Here is a 19893-nt window from a genome sequence, read left to right as displayed (position 1 = left end):
CCAAACCCCGCCCACTTGGATCAGTACAGGGTAGCCTTTACTCCATCCTTGCTCCCTTCATTGTCTTCTCTGCAAAGCAGAGTGATTCTCTTGGAATGTACACCAGAGTATGCCACTCCTCTGTTCAGATTCCTGCAGTGCTTCTTATATTAGAATGAAAACCACAGGCCTTACAAGGGCCTGAAAAACACCATCAGAAGTAACTTCCATCACCCTCTTCCCTTATGTTATACTAGTTAATTCACCACAGTCTAGCTACACTGGCTGCCTGTGTTCCTCAAACATGCTGGGCACAGTCAAACTATGGGAGCTTCATACCTGTTACTCCCTCTGACTACAGCTCTTCCTTCCCATACCTGCATGGCTCACTTTTTCTTTACTTTAAGATCTCAACTCCGTGGTGAGCCTATTTAAAACTGTAAATTCCAATAGCCCCCATTTTTTGTTGTTTGCCTTGTGTACCCCTGTATGCCTGATTCTTACCACCCTGCCTGGCACACAGTATGTGTTCAAAATTATTTGCTGAAGATAAACAGTGGAGCCATAGGGGCAAGTTATTAAGGACCTTTATATCATGCTATTTACAATGAAAAGGAGGGAAACCATTGACGACTTTTAGACTAAAGAAGTATTCTAATCAGATACGCATTTTAAGAAGACAACTATGGGTTATTAAAGAAAAGCAAAAACCTTTAACTGTGGAACATGGGTTAGAACAAGGAGAGAAAGGAGAGAATTAATTAGTTCATACTGAATTCTTTCAGCTAGTGATACTGGAAACACATGGACAGTGGCATTGACAGTGGCATGGACAGTGGCATTGACAGTGTTTGGTACCAGCAGTAGAATAGATACAGAACTGGTAGAGAGAGATGGAACAAAAGGATTATCCCAGGGTTTGTTTTTTTTTTTTTTTTAATGGCTGTTTCAGCTCTTAGTTGTGGCTCCTGGCATCTTCACTGTGGTGTGTAGGATCTTTCATTGTGGTATGAGGGCTTCTTTTTAGTTCTGGAGCCCATGGCAGGTGGGATCTTAGTTTCCTGACCAGGGATTGAAGCCACATCTCCTACACTGGCCGGCACTGGCGGGTGGATTCTTTACCACTGAGTAACCTGAGTGCTTTACCTTCTGTTATTGCCAACTCATCAGCTAATGTTTTTCTAGCCTTTTTTTGGGGCGATAGGGGGTGGTGCTGTGGTATATAAGTGTTCTACAAGTATCGTTTCTTTTAATTCTCACAGTTAAAATGAAGTAGGCACTGCTAGTGTGTCCATCTCCCTTCTTTGGATGAAGAAACCCGATCCCAGGCTCTCATAGCTAGTTACATGTTAAGGCAAAATTCTACATTTGGAACCTCACTTAGAAATTAGAGTTCTCTCACCTCCTTCAGATGTTTATATCTGGTAAAGAACATTTTTGGAGCATTTGATATAAGTAGGTGAATATATAAAGCAAGAAAAACTGAGGTTAATATAGACCACAAGACATTGTATAAGTTTCTTAATTTAGATATATAGATTTGTTTATTTCACTGATTTTTTTTAAGCAGGTACTCTTTTACATTTAATAATGTCCAGTGTATATTAGAGACACAAAATTATAAGCACATTATTCAGCAGCTTTACGTGACTGAGTGATCACAATATGCTTTTCTCCTTTCCTCAGCTGTTTGAGTTAGGTCCTGATGGAGGAGATCATGAAACTGATGGAGACCTTCTTGCAGAGACAGATGTCTTGGCTTATGACTGTGCTGCTAGGTAAAGATTTCTTCCGTATTCATTGTAATCATTGCATACTTGATATGGCAAGTTTATTATAAATGAATAACATGATTTAAAAAGGAAGTTTTAAGTAATCTGTGATCAGATGCTTAAGAAACTAAATTATGTACTAGGTGATAAGTGTTGCTTTTAACAATACTACATTAAAACTATAGTGTCCTTCATATTTGTATTTCACAAGATAAATTGACTGTTTCTACACTGAAGGTGGAAATACACGTATATTTTGCACACATATTTTCATGCATCACTTAGAGAACATCTGATATGCTACTCTAGTGATGCAGTGCAATTGTTTACTACCAGTAGCGTTACGTGTGCTATTCAAGCAGTCACAGTGGGCCGTACTTTAGATCACCTGCATACTCTGACACCTTGACACCGTGCCTGTAGTGTTTGCTTGGTTATAGCACCATTGGAGAGGTGGCCAGCTTTACTGAAACCTCAGGAGTAGCCAGAATCAGGATGCTTGCTTTTTAAGTTTCCATTAAATAAAAGAGAGGCAGATTTTATCAGTCTTTCTGTGTAATCCTAAGAATTATCTCAGCCTGTGCTATGATAAACCAGGGAAGACGATAATGTGAAAAAGAAATGAATTGAACTTAATGGTAATAGTAACACATGGTCCTTCACCAGTCACTATGTTAAGAAAACCTCCTGTGGCATTCATAAGCTTTTTACTAATGAAAATATATCTTTTCTGAAACTCATGATAAGGCATTGAGTTTGCTTTCAATAGATAATACTTTGTGAACAAAATAGTAAACCTAAAGAAAATTCCAACTGTTTCTTCACTTTAGGCATTAACCAATATCGGGAGATATTTTTCTAGTAACTTTTACGTTATCCATGAATGAAAATTAGGGAAATTTCAGGAAGATTAATTATTAAGTAATTTTTAGTAAAGCCTTAAGATACCATTGTCATCATTTTTTGAACCGATGATTATGAGTCAAAAATGAAGTATATGGTTTTATATAGACAGAATCATCTAGATTTTCTTCATTTGCCTATTAATGAAGCCCAGATTCCTATGGCTAGCGTTAAAGAACGTCCATAATCTTTAACAGCCTCTTTTAACTTTCTCCCTATTATTCTTCTTTATCTGTCTTAACGCTCTAATCCTACTAGACACTTTGCCAGTTTCATATCCTGTTTCGTACTTTCAGACCTCTGCAGAACTGTTCATGACAGTCTTCCCCTTCCTCAGTGTCCTCCGTTCTCTCTGTCCCTAGCTGCAATCAGTGCACATTCCTTCCACTCTGTTAATAGGACTTTTCAACTTGGATATATATCAGATTCTCTTATTTGTTTATTTTTTTATTTTTTTGCTTTCCTCCTAATTTAGTGAACTTTTTGGGTAGTTACTATGTGACAGGTTCAGTTCCAAACTCTTTGTCTCAACTCAGTTCTCAGAGCAGTCCTATGACCTGGATATTACTGTTATCCCTATTTTCAAATAAGGAAACATGAGTCATTGAGTCACACAGAAGCTGTAGTAACTTGCACAAGATCACCCAGCCAGCAAGTTACAAAGCCAGGCCTTGAACTCAGGCCATCTGATTCCAGAGCCCACAGAACACTTTAGTTGAATAAATCTACTTTAAAATTCAGTCTTCCTGAAAAAACTATCCATTTTTTGGATAACAGTTAAAGGTTGTCAAAAAGGCAAAATGGTTTTCTGAGGAGGCCTTACAAATAGCTGAGAAAAGAAGAGAAGCAAAAGGCAAAGGGAAAAAGGAAAGATATACCTATTTGAATGCAAAGTTCCAAAGAATAGCAAGAAATGATAAGAAAACCTTCGTCAGTGATCAATGCCAAGAAATAGAGGAAAATGATAGATTGGGAACAACTAGAGATCCCTTCAAGAAAATTAGAGATACCAAGGGAACATTTCATGCAAAGACAGGCACAATAAAGGACAGAGGCAGACCTAACTAAGCAGAATATATTAAGAAGAGGTGGGAAGAATACATAGAAAAACTATACAATAAAGATCTTCATGACCCAGATAACCACGATGGTATGATCACCCACCTAGAGCCAGACATCCTGGAATGCGAAGTCAAGTGGACCTAAGGAAGCATCACTGTGAACAAAGCTAGTGGATGTGATGGAATTCCAGTTAAGCTTTTCAAATCCTAAAAGATGATGTTGTGAAAGTGCTGCACTCAATATGCCAGAAAATTTGGGAAATGCGGCAATGGCCACAGGACAGGAAAAGGTCAGTTTTCCTTCCAATCCCAAAGAAAGGCAATGCCAAAGAATGTTCAGACCAGCACACAGTTGCACTCATCTCACACCCTAGCAAAGTAATGCTCAGCGTTCTCCAAGCCAGGCTTCAAAAGTACCTGAACTGAGAACTTCCAGATGATTAAGCTGGTTTTAGAAAAGGCAGAGGAACCAGAGATCAAATTGCCACTTTCGTTGGATCATAGAAAAAGCAAGAGAATTTCAGAAAAACATCTACTTCTACTTTATTGACTATGCCAAAGCCTTTGACTGTGTGGATCACAACAAACTATGGAAAATTCTTCAAGAGTTGGAAAATGAGAAATCTGAGTAATCTGTATGCAGGTCAAGAAGCAACAGTTAGAAATGGACATGAAACAACAGACTGGTTCCAGAGTAGGAAAGGAGTATGTCAAGGCTGTGTATTGTCACCCTGCTTATTTAACTTATATGCAGAGTGCATCATGCAAAATGCTGGGCTGGGTGAAGCACAAGCCAGAATCAAGATTGCCAGGAGAAATAACAATAACCTCAGATATGCAGATGAAACCACCCTTATGGCAGAAAGTGAAGAAGAACTAAAGAGCCTCTTGATGAAAGCAAAAGAGAAGAGTGAAAAAGTTGGCTTAAAAACTCAACATTCAGAAAACGAAGATCATGGCACCTGGTCCCATTATTTCATGACAAATAGATGGAGAAACAATGGCTGACTTTATTTTTCTGGGCTCCGAAATCACTGCAGATGGTTGCAGCCATGAAATTAAGACGCTTGCTTCTTGGAAGAAAAGCTCTGACCAACCTAAACAGCATATTAAAAAGCAGAGACATTACTTTGCTGACAAAGGTCCGTCTAGTCAAAGCTATGGTTTTTCCGGCAGGCATGTATGAATGTGAAAGTTGGACTATAAAGAAAGCTGAGTGCCAAAGAATTGATGCTTTTGAACTGCGGTGTTGAAGAAGAGTCGTGAGAGTCCCTTGGACTGCAAGGAGATCCAACCAGTCCATCCTAAAGGTAATCAGTCCTGAATATTCATTGGAAGGACTGATGCTAAAGTTGAAAACTCCAGTACTTAGGCCACCTGACGTGAAGAAGTGACTCATTTGAAAAGACCCTGATGCTGGGGAAAATTGAAGACAGGAGGAGAAGGGGACAACAAGAGGATGAGATGGTTGGATGGCATCACTGACTCAATGGAGATGAGTTTGAGCAATCTCCAGAAGTTGGTGATGGACAGGGAGGCCTGGTGTGCTATAGTCTATGGGGTCACAAAGAGTTGGACATGACAGTGACTGAAATGTAAAAGTCATCTTATTTTAGTATGAAAGTTTTATATTTTTTAAGCAAGTTTTAGAATTCACAATGAAGGTGACGAAAATGTCTTGACCATAACACAAGTAACTGTCATTTGTGTATTTCAGTTGGAGGATAATCGCTTTATAATGTTGCCGTTTTCTGTCATACAACAATGTGAATCGGCTGTAATTATATATATATATCCCCTCCCTCTTGAGTCTCCCTCTTCCCTGCCACTGCTCCCTTCTGAGTTGTCACAGAGCACCAGGCTGGGCTCCCTGTGTTGTATAGCAACTTCCCACTAGCTATCTATTTGGCAGTTGATAGTGTGTGTGTGCGTGCGTGCATGCGTGCGTGCGTGTGCGTGTGTGTGTGTATGCTACTTTCTTTATTTGTTGTACCCTCTCCTTCCCCCACTGTTTCCACAAGTCTGTTCTCTACATCTGCATCTCCATTCCTTCCCTGCAAATAGGTTCATCAGTACTGTTTTTCTTGATCCCATATATATTTGTTTTTTCCTTTCTGACTTCACTCTATATAGCAGTCTCTAAGTTCATCCACCTAACTCCAACTGACTCAAATTTGTTCCACTGCCCAGACTTTTTAAAATAGAGGGTTTTTCATGTCATTTGGCAAGAATCTTATAATACCGTGTATTTCATGTTTTGCTTATAAAAAGGATTTTTAAAAGTGAATGTATGTACCAAAGAAGTGCAGAGGCCCTTTCTTTGACGGTCTGGTTTTCCTCTTAGGGAAAAATATGCAATGATGTTTGATGAACCAGTCCTCCTGCAGGCAGGCTGGTGGTATGTTGCCTGGGCACGAGTGTCAGGACCCAGCAGTGACTGTGGATCTCACGGACAAGCCTCTATTACCACGGATGATGGGTGAGCAGAATGTTTCAGCATTACTTAAGCAACTCTCATTTTTGGTAGCTGAATGTTGATTTGAAAGCTCAGAGGTCTTTTTGTAGGATAAAAAAAATCTTTGTAGGTCTGGAACATAATATGACCTGCTAAAAATTAAGTTTGTGTAATCTCATGCTAAATAAAGTAAGACAAAATGAGAAGATATTCTGCTATTCTTTGCTCTTGTCACTTGGCATTTGTATGTGTTTCTGGATGTTACAATGTTTAAAACCTTATTATACCAAAATTAGAAGTTACACAGAGGAAAATGACAGGAATAGTTAGGCATCTGGAAACTAGAAAAAAGAAATAATATACTTGCTATAAAATTTGATCATGCTTATGAAAATACAAGTTGCAAAGCTTTTATGAGATTATATAGTTTTAATAAGGTGTAAGGGGAAGTTTACTGTTTAAATTTCAAATATAGAGCTCTTCCCATTATAAAATGCTTTCATACATAATATCTCATTTGATGCTCTCAATAACTTTGTAAAGGGGTTATTAGCCCTGTTTTTACAGTCAGGAATAAAGAGACAAGGTGAAACAATTTTGCATCAAATCGTTCAGCTGCTTTGTGGCAGAGCCAGATCTCGACTTGGGGTCTCTTGACTCCAAGTCTAGCTACTCTGTGCTCTGATTCATGTGAAAGAGCTATCATTTATAAGAGAAGTTCAGTTTATTCATTCTTGAGCATAAGCTGTTTGAACTGGATGTATATAGTTTCATTCAACTCAGAACTGACCAAAAAAGAGCAGACTAATTTATGAGGTGAATTCTGTGTTCCTGAATGTACAAAGTAGAATGTTGTAGAGAAATTAAGTCTGTTGTCATAACGTATCCTTTTCAAATTGAATGGTAAAACTCAAGAGACTCCTTTTTGATCTGGTACTACATTATTCCATATACAGTTGATTCAACCTTGAAATATCATAGCATTTTAAGCTAAAGTTTATACCGTATCTAGTTTAATAGATTTTAAACTGTTTGTTGAAGTATCGATATTTTGGTAAAAACGTACCGTTCTGGTTGATGTTGAGCTTTAACAGGAGGGATCGGGCAGTAGCTCCTAATCAGGTTCAGTTCTTTCATTTAACCCATTAAGCTATTTGGAGCTAGAACTGAAATCACAACAGTGTCTTTCTACTTTTACTTTCTCCCCTGAAAAATGAATTTCTCTTCAGTTATATAAAGTTTGAAAACATTGTTACATTTTTCAGTTTCTTTCATGAATCTTGGAATCATGTTGTTTTTGGTTCCATTGTTATTTTTTTCTCTTCATAGGGTTGTTTTCCAGTTTAAAAGTTCAAAGAAATCAAATAATGGCACAGATGTTAATGCTGGTCAGATACCTCAATTATTATACAGGTATTTAGCATATTTATAGTTAATTAACATGGTTTATTCTTTTAATATAATGCACTAGGATTACTGTAAAATTTGTGACATAATAAGGGAGAAATTACTTGAAGCATTCAGCACTTTATTATATACCATTAGAAATAGAACAGAAACATCTAAGTTTTGTATATCTTTAAACATTTTTTTACCTGAAGGTTAATTTTAGTAAAATGTCACTAGTGATTCACATTATCTATATTATGCCTATGATATTGTAATGACTTTAAGAGATGGCTGGATGGCATCACTGACTCTATGGATGTGAGTCTGAGTGAACTCTGGGAGTTGGTGATGGACAGGGAGGCCTGGCGTGCTGCGATTCATGGGGTCGCAAGGAGTTGGACACGACTGAGCGACTGAACTGAACTGATTTTTTTAATCTATTGATTTTCTCACCAATTTCTGAATGTTTTAAACTAATGAAATTCATCTTAGAGAAATGAAATCTGAGTATTAGGGACTTGTCTATGTAGCCCTAGTTGATTTATTCTACACTTTTATGTTTCTTGTTCATCTTGTGATAGAATGAATTGGAAAATCCCTTACTGCTGAAAAGTTTCTGCCTTTAATTAAAATATCAAATGATAACTTGCTTATATGACATACTATTATATTTTAATATCATTTAAGAATTCTAATTACTTTATGGGAATTGAGACATATATGGGAGCATTGCCTATGTGAGTATTCATCTATTTCTAGGAGATTACTGTAATAATTTTTAGATGAAAGAATTTAAATAGATATAAACCATTACTAAACAATGACATTCTTATTTTAAGTAGTAAATATCAAAGGAAATAGCTTTAGAACAGTGATTCTCTCTTCCATATCTTTTCTAGTAATCTCTTTAAGAACCTAGATGTTATAACCTCACTTTTTATAAAAGGAGATTTTTATTTGCTATTTTACAATCTGTTACAGTCAGAATTTGCCATGGGTAGCATTTTGAAAATTACTAGTTGCTTGGTCTACTCCTGGGTACAGTTACTAGCATTTATTAGTAACATTACTAGAAAACCTAAGTTATGTTTGCTGTCTAGTAGGAGAAGAGAGTTTCTACTACCCAGCTTTTTACAAAGGTGACATTTGGAAGATGAACTGCTTTGCTTATGTGCTAAAAATTTTGCTTAGCAAACAGAATACTTAAATGTTTAATTTACTTTGCTATTGCAAAAATGTATATTTGAGAAGAAAATGTCATTGAACTTTCCAACGTAAGTTTATGTGTGTCTGCTACCTTCAGACTTCCAACTAGTGACGGCAGTGCTTCAAAGGGCAAACAGCAAACCAGTGAACCTGTACATATTTTAAAGAGATCTTTTGCGAGAACTGTCTCAGTGGTAAGCCATTTAAAAAAATTTCAGCTTTTCTGTCCAGTGTTCAGTTTTGTTTAGATGGTTAGCGCAGTTTATCTCAGCATAGTTTTGTAACTGAGATTTGTTTGTACTAGTTTTGACATCCCAGGCCGAAGAATATGCACTTAAAATAATGTGAAAATAGAGGTGTTCTCTGTATGTGTGTGTATCTTATATACACACTACATCTTTATTCCTTCATCTGTCAATGGACATTTAGGCTGCTTCCATGTCTTGGTTGTTGTAAATAGTGCTGCTATGAACATTGGGATGCATGTATCTTTTCAAATTAATGGTTTTCTCTGGATATATGCAAAGGAGTGAGATTGATGATAAAAAGTTTCATCAAATATATGAGCTTTCCTAGTGGCTCAGATGGTAAAGAATCCGCCTGCAGTGCAGGAGACCCAAGTTTGATCCCAGGGTCAGGAAGATCCCCTGGAGAAAGGAATGGCTACCCACTCCAGTATTCTTGCCTGGAGAATTCCAAGGATAGAGGAGCCTAGCCGGCTACAGTTTAAGGGGTCACACAGAATCGAACATGACTGAGCAACTAACATACTACAGATACTCTATGTTGACACACGAGCTCTGTCTGAATTTTTTAATGTTTGCATAGTATTCCATAGAATGGTGTATGGTGTATTCCATAGAATGTTGTTCCATAGAATGCTTTGTTTTTTTATTGTGCCACACAGCTAGGGGGATCTTACTTCCCAAATAGGAATAGAACCTGGACCTTCGGCAGTGAAAAATCAGAGTCCTAACAACGGGACAGCCAAGGAATTCCCAGCAGATTGATGTACTCTAATTTATCCAATTCTGTTCCTATCAAAGGATTGTTTGTATCTCATTTTTTACTTTTACATAGTTGTCTCTTGGTACTTGAAGGGGGGATTGGTTCTAGGACCCCCCACATATACCAAAATTCCTAGATACTCAAGTTCCTTATATAAAATGGCATAGCATTTGTGTGTAACCTACACAAATCCTCCTGTATACTTTAAGTCAGCTGTATACTTTAAGTCAGCTCTAGCTTACTTATAATACCTAATGCAATGTAACTGTTATATAAATAATCCCTGGCATGCCACACATTCGAGGTTTGCTTTTTGGAACTTTCTGGAAATTTTCTTTCCTGAATAGTTTTGATCCTTGGTTTGTTGAATCTGCCGGTGTGAAACCTTTGAATACAGAGGGTTGGTTTTATATTCATGTCTGTACATACGTGTCTTTGATACGTACTTCTATGAATATTTCTAGTGGAAGTGGGCTCATTTAAATTTGGATATATCAAGTCAAATACACCTTCCAACAGAAGGGGTGCTTTGAATAAGGAACTCTTAAAGAGTTTTGGCTCCTTGGTTCCTTGACATCCTTTCAGTATTAAGATCTGTTTGGTATCTTTTAATCCAATAAGTAGCTTTGCCTTTGTTATGTCTTTTTCAGTAATCTCTTTTTTTGTGTGCCTGGAAATTCTTTCATATTAACATCTAAGTGGTTTTGTGGTCATTAGGTAATTGTAATTGTAATCTTTGTAGAATAAATTTATTCATTCATTTCTTTAAAAACTTAAACTACAAACCTTTATTCTTGGTACTGTCACACCAGAGAACTGAGATTTGGTAGAGATGAGATTTACTTTGAGATTCGTGTTGTATCCATCATCATGTAAGCATCATAAAACCTGCAGGCCAACTGGAATGGCAAACTATGCTCACCACCCTAAACCCATATTCTAGAATTTTTGAAGACCCAAATAAGTGTTTTTTGTATTTCATAGTCAATTTTAATCTCCTTTTAACTTGTTTATCAAGATTTGGCTATAGTTTGTATTGTAAAATTTAATATGTAGACATAGAATAAATTATTTTTTATTTTTGTCAAGCTTCAAAGATGTTCCTAATGGTCATTTAATGAATGAACTAATAGAATGTCTATTATTTGGGTTATGAAACTCAGTAGAAACTTCAAGATTAACTTTTCAAGTTGAATGTCATCTTTCCATTTGAGTCAACCTATGGTACAATTTAAACTAATTGGTATCTGTTTTTCATATTCTGGATTAGGAATGTTTTGAGTCATTGTTGAGTATTCTTCACTGGAGCTGGACCACCTTAGTCTTAGGAGTTGAAGAACTTAGAGGATTAAAAGGATTCCAGTTTACAGCTACGCTTCTAGATTTAGAGAGACTGCGCTTTGTGGGAACCTGTTGTCTGAGGTTATTGCGTGTCTATACCTGTGAAATTTACCCAGTGTCAGGTATGATGCATTTTTTTTAATGACCTAAGGGGAAACAATGTTTTGAGACATTGAGGAGGTTTGCATAGGGATTACCATGAGTTTAAAATCCCCAACTGCCTTTATTTAACCTGCTCCTGAGTTGAGTGGAAAAGGTTGGCTTGTTGTGATGCTCATATTTACTTATAAACAATATAATAGATTACATGTCATTCTGATAACAAAAAGTCATATTAGGCTAAAGTTAACTACTCTAATAAAGTGTTATTTTAAACGGATTCTGTCAAATTGGAATATTTTGAATGACTGATTTGGACTTAAATGCTGCAACCACTACAAGTTTTTTTGCCCTAATTTAGATTTAAAAAAAAATACTTTTGAACCAACATGTGATCTCTCTTGTTTCACTTCTAGGTTATGAATAACCATATAGGAAGTTACTTGAAATTTATTGAGTGTTTTCATGCATATTTATTATCCTAATTAATTATTTATCTGCTTTCTCCTCTTAAAGCTACAGGAAAAGCTGTTGTAGAAGAAACTAGCAAATTAGCAGAATGTATTGGAAAAACCAGAACTTTGTTAAGAAAAATTTTGTCCGAAGGAGTTGACCACTGCATGGTGAAACTGGATAATGACCCCCAAGGATATCTCAGTCAACCCTTGAGTCTCCTAGAAGCTGTCCTTCAGGAGTGTCATAATACCTTCACTGCCTGTTTCCATTCTTTCTATCCAACTCCTGCCTTACAGTGGGCTTGCCTTTGTGACCTACTGAATTGTTTGGATCAGGTAATTTTAAGTTTGTAAAATGTTAGCTGAAAATATAGAGAAGGCAATGGCAACCCACTGCAGTACTCTTGCCTGGAAAATCTCATGGACAGAGGAGCCTGGTAGGCTGCAGTCCATGGGGTTGCTGAGAGTTGGGCACAACTCGGTGACTTCACTTTCACTTTTCACTTTCATGCATTGGAGAAGGAAATGGCAACCCACTCCAGTATTCTTGCCTGGAGAATCCCAGGGACAGAGGAGCCTGGTAGACTACTGTCTATGGGGTTGCACAGAGTCGGATACAACTGAAGCAACTTTGCAGCAGCAGCAGCTGAAAATATGATATATTACTTAATACTTTTCAAAGAAAATACATTTCAGTTGCCTTAGCCTTTCCCTTGTATAAAAGGTAAATTAGGAAATCATTTTGGTATGTGTGACTTAAATAATCAAAGGTAAACAAAACTTTCTATTTGTTTTATCCTTTCTCAGTTACTGAATTGGCAAGCACGTTGTACAGATGCTGGGTTGCTTTTTGAATGTATGAGTGAGCATGTGTGTGAGAGCAAGGGCAGCTTATGGTAGCTCCTGCCACTCCCGTATCTCCGGAACAGTCAGGAGAGGGACTGTGAATGACTTTGCATGCTAATGTCATTCATTCACTCATGAGGGAACTGCAGTTTTAATAAAAGTGTATGCCTCAAATTAGTTTCAAACACCTGAGCAGAATACTGGCAGAACTAAAAGGAGAAGTAAACAAATCACATTGATAGTTGGTGACTGTGCATAATTAATAAAACATAGAACTCTTTCAGTAATTAATAGAACCACTGGACAACAAAATCAGTTCAGATACAGAAGAACTGATATTTACAGAATAGAATGTGCAGGTTCAATGTACATATTCTTTTAAGTATACACGTTATGTTCACAGAGGTAGATTGTATGCTAGGCCACAAAATAAGTCTTAGTATATTTTATCAGATTAAGATCTTAAGGTGTTTTCAAACCACAGTAGAATTAAATTCAGAGTTAAATGTAAAATATATCAAAGAAAACACCAAATATTTGGAAAGTAGGCAACACTTCTGAGTAACCAGCAAATCAAAGAAGAATTCCAAAGGAAATTAGACATTTTCACAATGAAGATAAAAATATAGCCCAGTTTGTGAGAAGTAGCCAGTGTGTTGCTTGGAGAAAAATTTATACTTTTTATTATTTTTACTAGCAAAAAAGAAAAGTTTAACATCAGTGATCTAAATCTCTACTTTAAGAAGCTAGAAAGATCAAATCAAACCCAATGTAAGAAGAAACTAATAAAGATAAAGGAATGAAATAAAAAAGTTAAACATCAAAATCAATGAAATAGAAAAGAGAAGATTAGAAAGTCAAAAGTTGGTTCTTTGAAAATAAAATTTTTAAACTCCTAGAAGTCTGAGAGATGAGAGAGAAAGAAAAAACCAAAAATACCATTGTCAGGAATGAAATTAGAAATATACCTATATATCCAACAGACATTAAAATATTATAAGGGAATATTATAAACAGTTTTATACCAATAAATTATCACTTTAGATAAAGAATACAAATTTGTTGAAAATTACAACTTAACGAGAACTGGCACAACAAGAAATAAAATAATCTGAATGTTTTTATGTCCATTAAAAAAATTGAATTATTTAAAATTTTACCACAAAGAAAACCCTAGACCCGGATATTATCATTGATGAAGTCCACTAAACATAAAGGAAAGAAATGACTTTACAAACTCTTTCAGAAAATATAGGAGGCAACACTTCCAAACTAGTTTTTCAAGTTACACCCATCCTGATACTAAATAAAACCTGACAAGGATTGTGAAAGAAAAAATATTATAGACAAATATACTTAGAAAGATAGATATTAACAATATTATCAACTCAAATCCAGCAATATAAAATGTGTATTATTATACCAACTGGAGTTTATATTAGAAATGCAAGGTTAGGTTTGCTTTTAAAAATTAATGTAATTGATATTTACAAGTATATTAACCGAATGGAGAAAAAAAACTGTCTGATCCTCTCAGGCGATACACAAAAAGTATTTGACAATTATCCCTTACTCACTGATGAAAACTCAACAAATACAGTCTACTAAAAGATACTTATAAAAAATCTACATCTAATATCTTACTTAATGGGGAAATACTGGTTGCTCCCCCAAGTTTGGGAACAAGGCACAAGGCGTTTGTTCTACACACTTCTGCTTACCTTTGTACAGGAAGTTCTAGCATTACTAATGCCCCCTCCTCCAGCACCACCAAAAAATTCACTGTCAGAAGCAGGGCATCCTAGTGGAGTTAAAAAGGTTATTCTGGTAATGAGATTTGGGTAGGCAACTTTGTTTTCATTTTATTATTTTTTTTAACTTATTTTCATATTGAATTTATATTCACTGGACTTAAAAAAGTTTTATTTCATTGTTGTGAGAACACCTAACATGAAATGTATCCTCCTGACGCATTTTGAGTGTACAATGCAATATTGTTTACTCCAGATATAATGTTGTACAGCAGATCCCTAGGGTGGTTCATAATTGAACCTTTATACCTGTTGAACATCAATTCTCCATTTCCTCTCCCTTCAGCTCGACAGCCAACATTCTGTTCTCTGCTTTTGTGAGTTTGACAGTTTTAAATTCCTCAAAAAAGTAGAATCATGTAATATTTATCTTTCTGTGACTGGCTTATTTCACTTAGCCTAACCTCCTCCACGTTCATCCCTGCCATGGAGCAGGGTAATGTATTTTACCACTTACTTTCCTGGGGTAGGGTTATTGCCTGGATCAGTGCGCAACTTAATTACTCTTTCACTGTCTCAGCCTGCCCATTCTGACCTGGTTGTTTTTGCTACTGAACAGGCTAACTTTAACAAACATTGTCTTAACATACAGAAACTAGCTTTGCTTTCAGCTAGACTTTGTAACACAAATACTTTATGAACTAAGTACAGTGTACACAACTTTTGTGAATTGTGAATAAAATGTGTAGTATAGCAATTGGAGTTTATTTTAGAAATGAAAGGTTAGTTTTACATTTAAAAATTAATGTAATTGATACTTGAGTTGCTATTACAAGCATATTAACTGAATGGAGAGACAAAACTGTATGATCCTCTGTATATCCTGCATATCCTGTGTTGATAAGTTTTTAATACTTTTTTATAAAATCTTGCCAAGTGTGATAAATTTTCTGAATAAACTGTGTAATAAGATGACATAATTTTGTGATCTTAGTGAAATGGCTGCTGCAGCGGCATAATAACATTAAGCTACATTAACATGAGGTAGATATCTTCTTATAGTAGCACCGACTGACAAGTTAAGTCATTTATTATTTGAGGGAAATGGTTTCAGTGCTTGTTACTGGAAATAACTTTCACTGTATACTAATTGGGACCTTTATGAAATCATTTTTGAGAAATTGTACTAGAGAGGACTGTGATTCTGAGGGTCTACAAATATATAAATAGTACAGGAAGCTGATTTTTCTCGGCTGTATTTAGTTATTTTCCAGCTTCATTGGGTAGTAATTTAAGCAATTGTGCTTAAAAGCATTGATAATAATAGTGTATTATCCTATAACCAGACAGAGTGACCTAGTGCTAGAAATGTTGGTATGATTTAAGGTTGTTTGCCTTTTTGTTTTTAAAAGGATATCCAAGAGGCAAACTTCAAGACATCAAGTAGCCGACTTCTTGCAGCTGTGATGTCAGCTCTGTGTCACACGTCTGTTAAGCTGACTTCTATCTTCCCTATTGCATATGATGGAGAAGTATTGCTACGGTCAATTGTTAAACAAGTTAGCACAGAGAATGACTCCACACTGGTTCACCGATTTCCCCTTTTGGTAGCACATATGGAAAAACTCAGCCAGGTAGGTCTTTTTCTGAAATATCATCCATATTGAAGTAATAAAACTGTAAATAGAAACATACTTAGCTTGGTGCTTATTTTTCTGCATAGGTAAGTATATTTACCAAATAATGAGTTTTGCAAGAAGAGTTAAAATTAAGAAAAAAATTTTCTCATGTTTATCTGTAAATGAGCAGTCTTTTCTCTTAATTTTTAATTTTAAATGATCCCTAACCTATACAAAATTTGATAGACTTATGAGATAAATTCTTGTGTATTTTTTTTGCCAAACCATTTAAAAATTGCAGATACTGTAAGCAAACTTTTACATTCCAAAATAATATTTTAGATTGCCAAGATAGAATTTTAGGGAAATAGATAAGTTTTAAAACTTTTTTTCTACAACAATTTGGTATGTTCAAATAAGTATTATAAAACAATAATCATAGGAAACATTACTTAGTCATTGCTTCTGGTTTATTAGAAAGCATTATGGAGAGAAATTAAGTATGCATGGAAACCTACTAGCAAGCTGATGAGAAGTTATCTTTAAAGGGAAAAAAGGGTATAAAATAGAACAGTTATACCAATTGTTGTACAGTAGTAGTTTTCTAGTGACTGAAGCAACAGAAAAATTATGAGAGAATTTTCAGAGACATAGAGAAACAAAATAGGACAGTAGTGGAATGGGAAGCAAATTTGCAGTTAATATCGCACTTTGGCAGGATCCCATAGAAGTGATGGAAATAAATATGAGAACTTTTAGAGAGTAAGCCAACCTGGGAAATTTTTCAGTCTTAACTAGTAATTAAATGTAGATGAAAGTTCTATGATGGTATCAATATATTTGTAAAATATCAGGAAAATAGTCTTTTGCTTTTATAAAATGCTGTGCTGCTAAGACTGTGAGGAAACCACTAAACTTATAGATGGTTTATAGCATTAGGTAGTGTATGTAATCCTTTTCTTTTGACCTTTTAGCAAGTATTTATCGTGTACCTACTATTTATTAGGCGTTTATTAGGTACTAGTTGAGATGAGAATTAAGAAGATCAATATAGCTCTTGAATTGAGGACCCATAAACTGGAATGGTCTTTTTAAAAAATAAGTTGTTAATTCAGTAGTATGTGTGATGAATATTTGCAAAGGAAATTACCTGAGGAAGTAATTGGAAGACTAAAGCTATATATAGATACATAGATATATATATTATTAAAAGGAAAAGTGACTAGCTTAGAGCCTTAAATATCCATCATTAAGTGAAATAATTGAATTTGGATATGTCAACTTGATAAAATATGGTTCTGTCAGTCATTAAAAATAACTTTACATTTAATATCAAGGCAGATGTTTGTTAAGTTTTTAAAAGAAAGTAAAAAATCAAGGTATATAGACAACTATGGTGACAAACTATGTAAAATATGTATGCAAAAACATACATATTTTGGAAGAGAATACTAGAAGTAAAGATAATGTTTGTGTGATCAAGTTACAGATAAGCTTTGTTTTTCTTTTGGGATTCCCTTTAGTGTTGCGGTGTTTTCCTTACAAGTGTAGTAAAACTTCAAGATATTAAAAGCTTTTTAGAACTACTAACATTTGGTAATTATTGAAATTAATTGCATATTCACATATCTATTAGTCTGTGACAATATATACTGATTAGTATATTTTGCTTTTTAATGGATAATATAGAATTCTACCATTTGGGAATAGCATAATAATCATTTAATACTTTTCCTCTATATAAATATGTTTAGATTTTTCCCAGTATTTCAGTATTTTAAACAGTGCTGCTGAAAATATCATTGACTAAATTTTTATTTATATACACTGTGAATTTTCCAGAATAAATCTTAAAGTGTGGAAAAATTTTAAGTCAGGGAAAATATGTTAAGATTTTGCTACCAACTGCCAAAATGCCTTCTAGAAAGCTAATGTCAGCTTGCATCTCCCACCACTAGTGAATAAGAGTTCCCTTTTTCTAAAATTTTAGTGGCTAGTAATGTGCTTTTTTGTATATATATATCCTTTAACTAAAATACATTGACACTCACTCCATGTTAAGATTTTATGGGAAGTTTCTTTTACCAATCTTTTAATTACTAGTTAGAAACTAAGTGGATGTAACTAGAAAATGCATTCCACGCATCCCCCATGCCCCACCCCCCAAAGAAAGCCCTTCCAGAGTACTGACTATGGAGTACTGTTGGAAATTGAGTTTTATCCAAAGTTAAGTTTCTGAGATGTTCCCAGAAAGTAAAGATTTTGGAGAATGAAAGCCACGAAAACCTAATTACTTAAGAAACTGACCTAAATATTACGGTAATTTTAATTCAGAGATAGTAGAAATAACTTAAAGATTGAAGAATATCTCTAAGTGACTATTTTTAGCCTAAGATTGGACATTAATAAAGTATGAGAGAAAGATTGTGCATATTATGTTGAGGGTGCTTCATCTTTTCTCCTTTTTCCTGGAAAAAAAGTATTTTCCCATTGGTCTTTAATGGGACTAATTTCTTATTTTGAAAGTTTTTCATTGGTAGGGGTGGAAATTTCTTATCTTCACTTCTGAAATCAAATATAGTAAGAATTGTAAAACTGCACAATTCGTTGTACAGTTCCATATTTTTGTCCCATACATGTACAGAAATAATTTTATTAGAAAACAGATTATATAGATTATTGCTCAATTGCTTTGCCTTTAAATCAGTAGTCATTATATTATTTCATACTGGGAATTATTGCATATTGGAAATAATTATCTCAGTTTGGAATCTTGTCCTGCAGAAATAGCTTTTTAAATAGGAAGAGGTTTTTTTTCTGTCACATATTATTGTTAGTGAAAAATCAAATAAGAGGGTAAGTGAAAATGACTCAAGGTTAATGAAAGCACAGAGATTTTGTAAATGTGTGGTACTTTTATGATATCTAGAGACTAATAATTTGAGAAAGGACTTCTACATGAAAAGTAGACATGGTGAGCCCACATACAGCTGGATGCATACATAGATGAAGACTCAAATCTGGGTTTTAAAGGTGTCTTCTAGAAAACAATATTTTGCACTTGAGTACTCAGGTGAAGGAAAATAAAGCAATTATCTGGGAACTTTTTCTTTTCATGTGTCACAGAATGAAGAGAATATCTCTGGGATGACAAGCTTCCGTGAAGTTCTGGAGAAAATGCTGGTAATTGTGGTGCTCCCCGTCAGAAACAGCCTGAGGAGAGAAAATGAGCTCTTCTCCTCCCACCTGGTCTCCAACACCTGCGGGTTGCTGGCCAGCATTGTCAGTGAACTGACCGCGTCTGCCCTGGGATCTGAGGTGAGGTTCTGTTCTGATACTGGATAATGAGGACATGTTTCAGCGCTCCACATTCTTTTTTTTTTTTTTAATGTATTTTGGCTTCATAGAAACTAATTTTCCTCAAGAAAATAGTTTCAAGCTGGCTTGTCCCTTTTTTTTTTTCAATTTTTATTCCCCACCCCCACTTCCTTACACCTCCTCTCTGCTCTTACTTGCTTCCTCCCTCTCAGCAGTTTACGCGGGATGCTGCACTAATACAAAGTATACCATTTCCCCCTAACTGCCTCATTGCACAGCCCACCACCCTGTCCTAGTGAAGGCAGAAATAGTTCTCGTTGCTGGGTAATGGGAAGTAGGAGTAGGACTACTAATGATGAACGTGTGGGGTGGAGAACGTGAAGAGGTGCAGACCTTAGCTCTGCTCACTTGGTTAACCGTAGACAAACACATGCGTAAAATGGGAATAATAATAATTTTTATATTATCTTATATGTTATTATCTTTATGTTATTATACAGGTTAAACCTGTATCACAAAGGTTTTTCTTTTTTTTTTAATTGTAGTAAATTACACAACAAAAAATTAATCATTCTAGTCATGTCTATGTGTGCAGTTCAGTGGTATTAAGTGGAGTCACATTGTTGTACAGCCATTATCATCACAAAGTCTTTAAAGGATCAAATATTAATATGTTTGAGAAAACTACATT

General features: G+C 35.3%; 1 protein-coding gene across 1 annotated transcript in view; it reads left to right on the top strand.

The window, feature by feature from the left end:
- Nucleotides 1-19893, top strand: part of MYCBP2 (MYC binding protein 2) — a 265188-nt gene that overhangs the window by 130073 nt on the left and 115222 nt on the right. Inside the window, exons 27-34 of the mRNA XM_068984559.1 lie at nt 1666-1757; nt 6060-6194; nt 7500-7583; nt 8863-8959; nt 11044-11236; nt 11730-12004; nt 15678-15899; nt 19011-19202. Of these exons, the coding sequence (XP_068840660.1) occupies nt 1666-1757; nt 6060-6194; nt 7500-7583; nt 8863-8959; nt 11044-11236; nt 11730-12004; nt 15678-15899; nt 19011-19202 (1290 nt within the window). The remainder of the gene's footprint in view (nt 1-1665; nt 1758-6059; nt 6195-7499; nt 7584-8862; nt 8960-11043; nt 11237-11729; nt 12005-15677; nt 15900-19010; nt 19203-19893) is intronic.

The sequence above is a fragment of the Capricornis sumatraensis genome, chromosome 12 (genome assembly GCF_032405125.1).
Source record: "Capricornis sumatraensis isolate serow.1 chromosome 12, serow.2, whole genome shotgun sequence".
Taxonomy (NCBI): domain Eukaryota; kingdom Metazoa; phylum Chordata; class Mammalia; order Artiodactyla; family Bovidae; genus Capricornis; species Capricornis sumatraensis.
The sequence above is the reverse complement of the archived record's forward strand: the minus strand, read 5'-3'. Positions and strand labels throughout refer to the sequence as shown.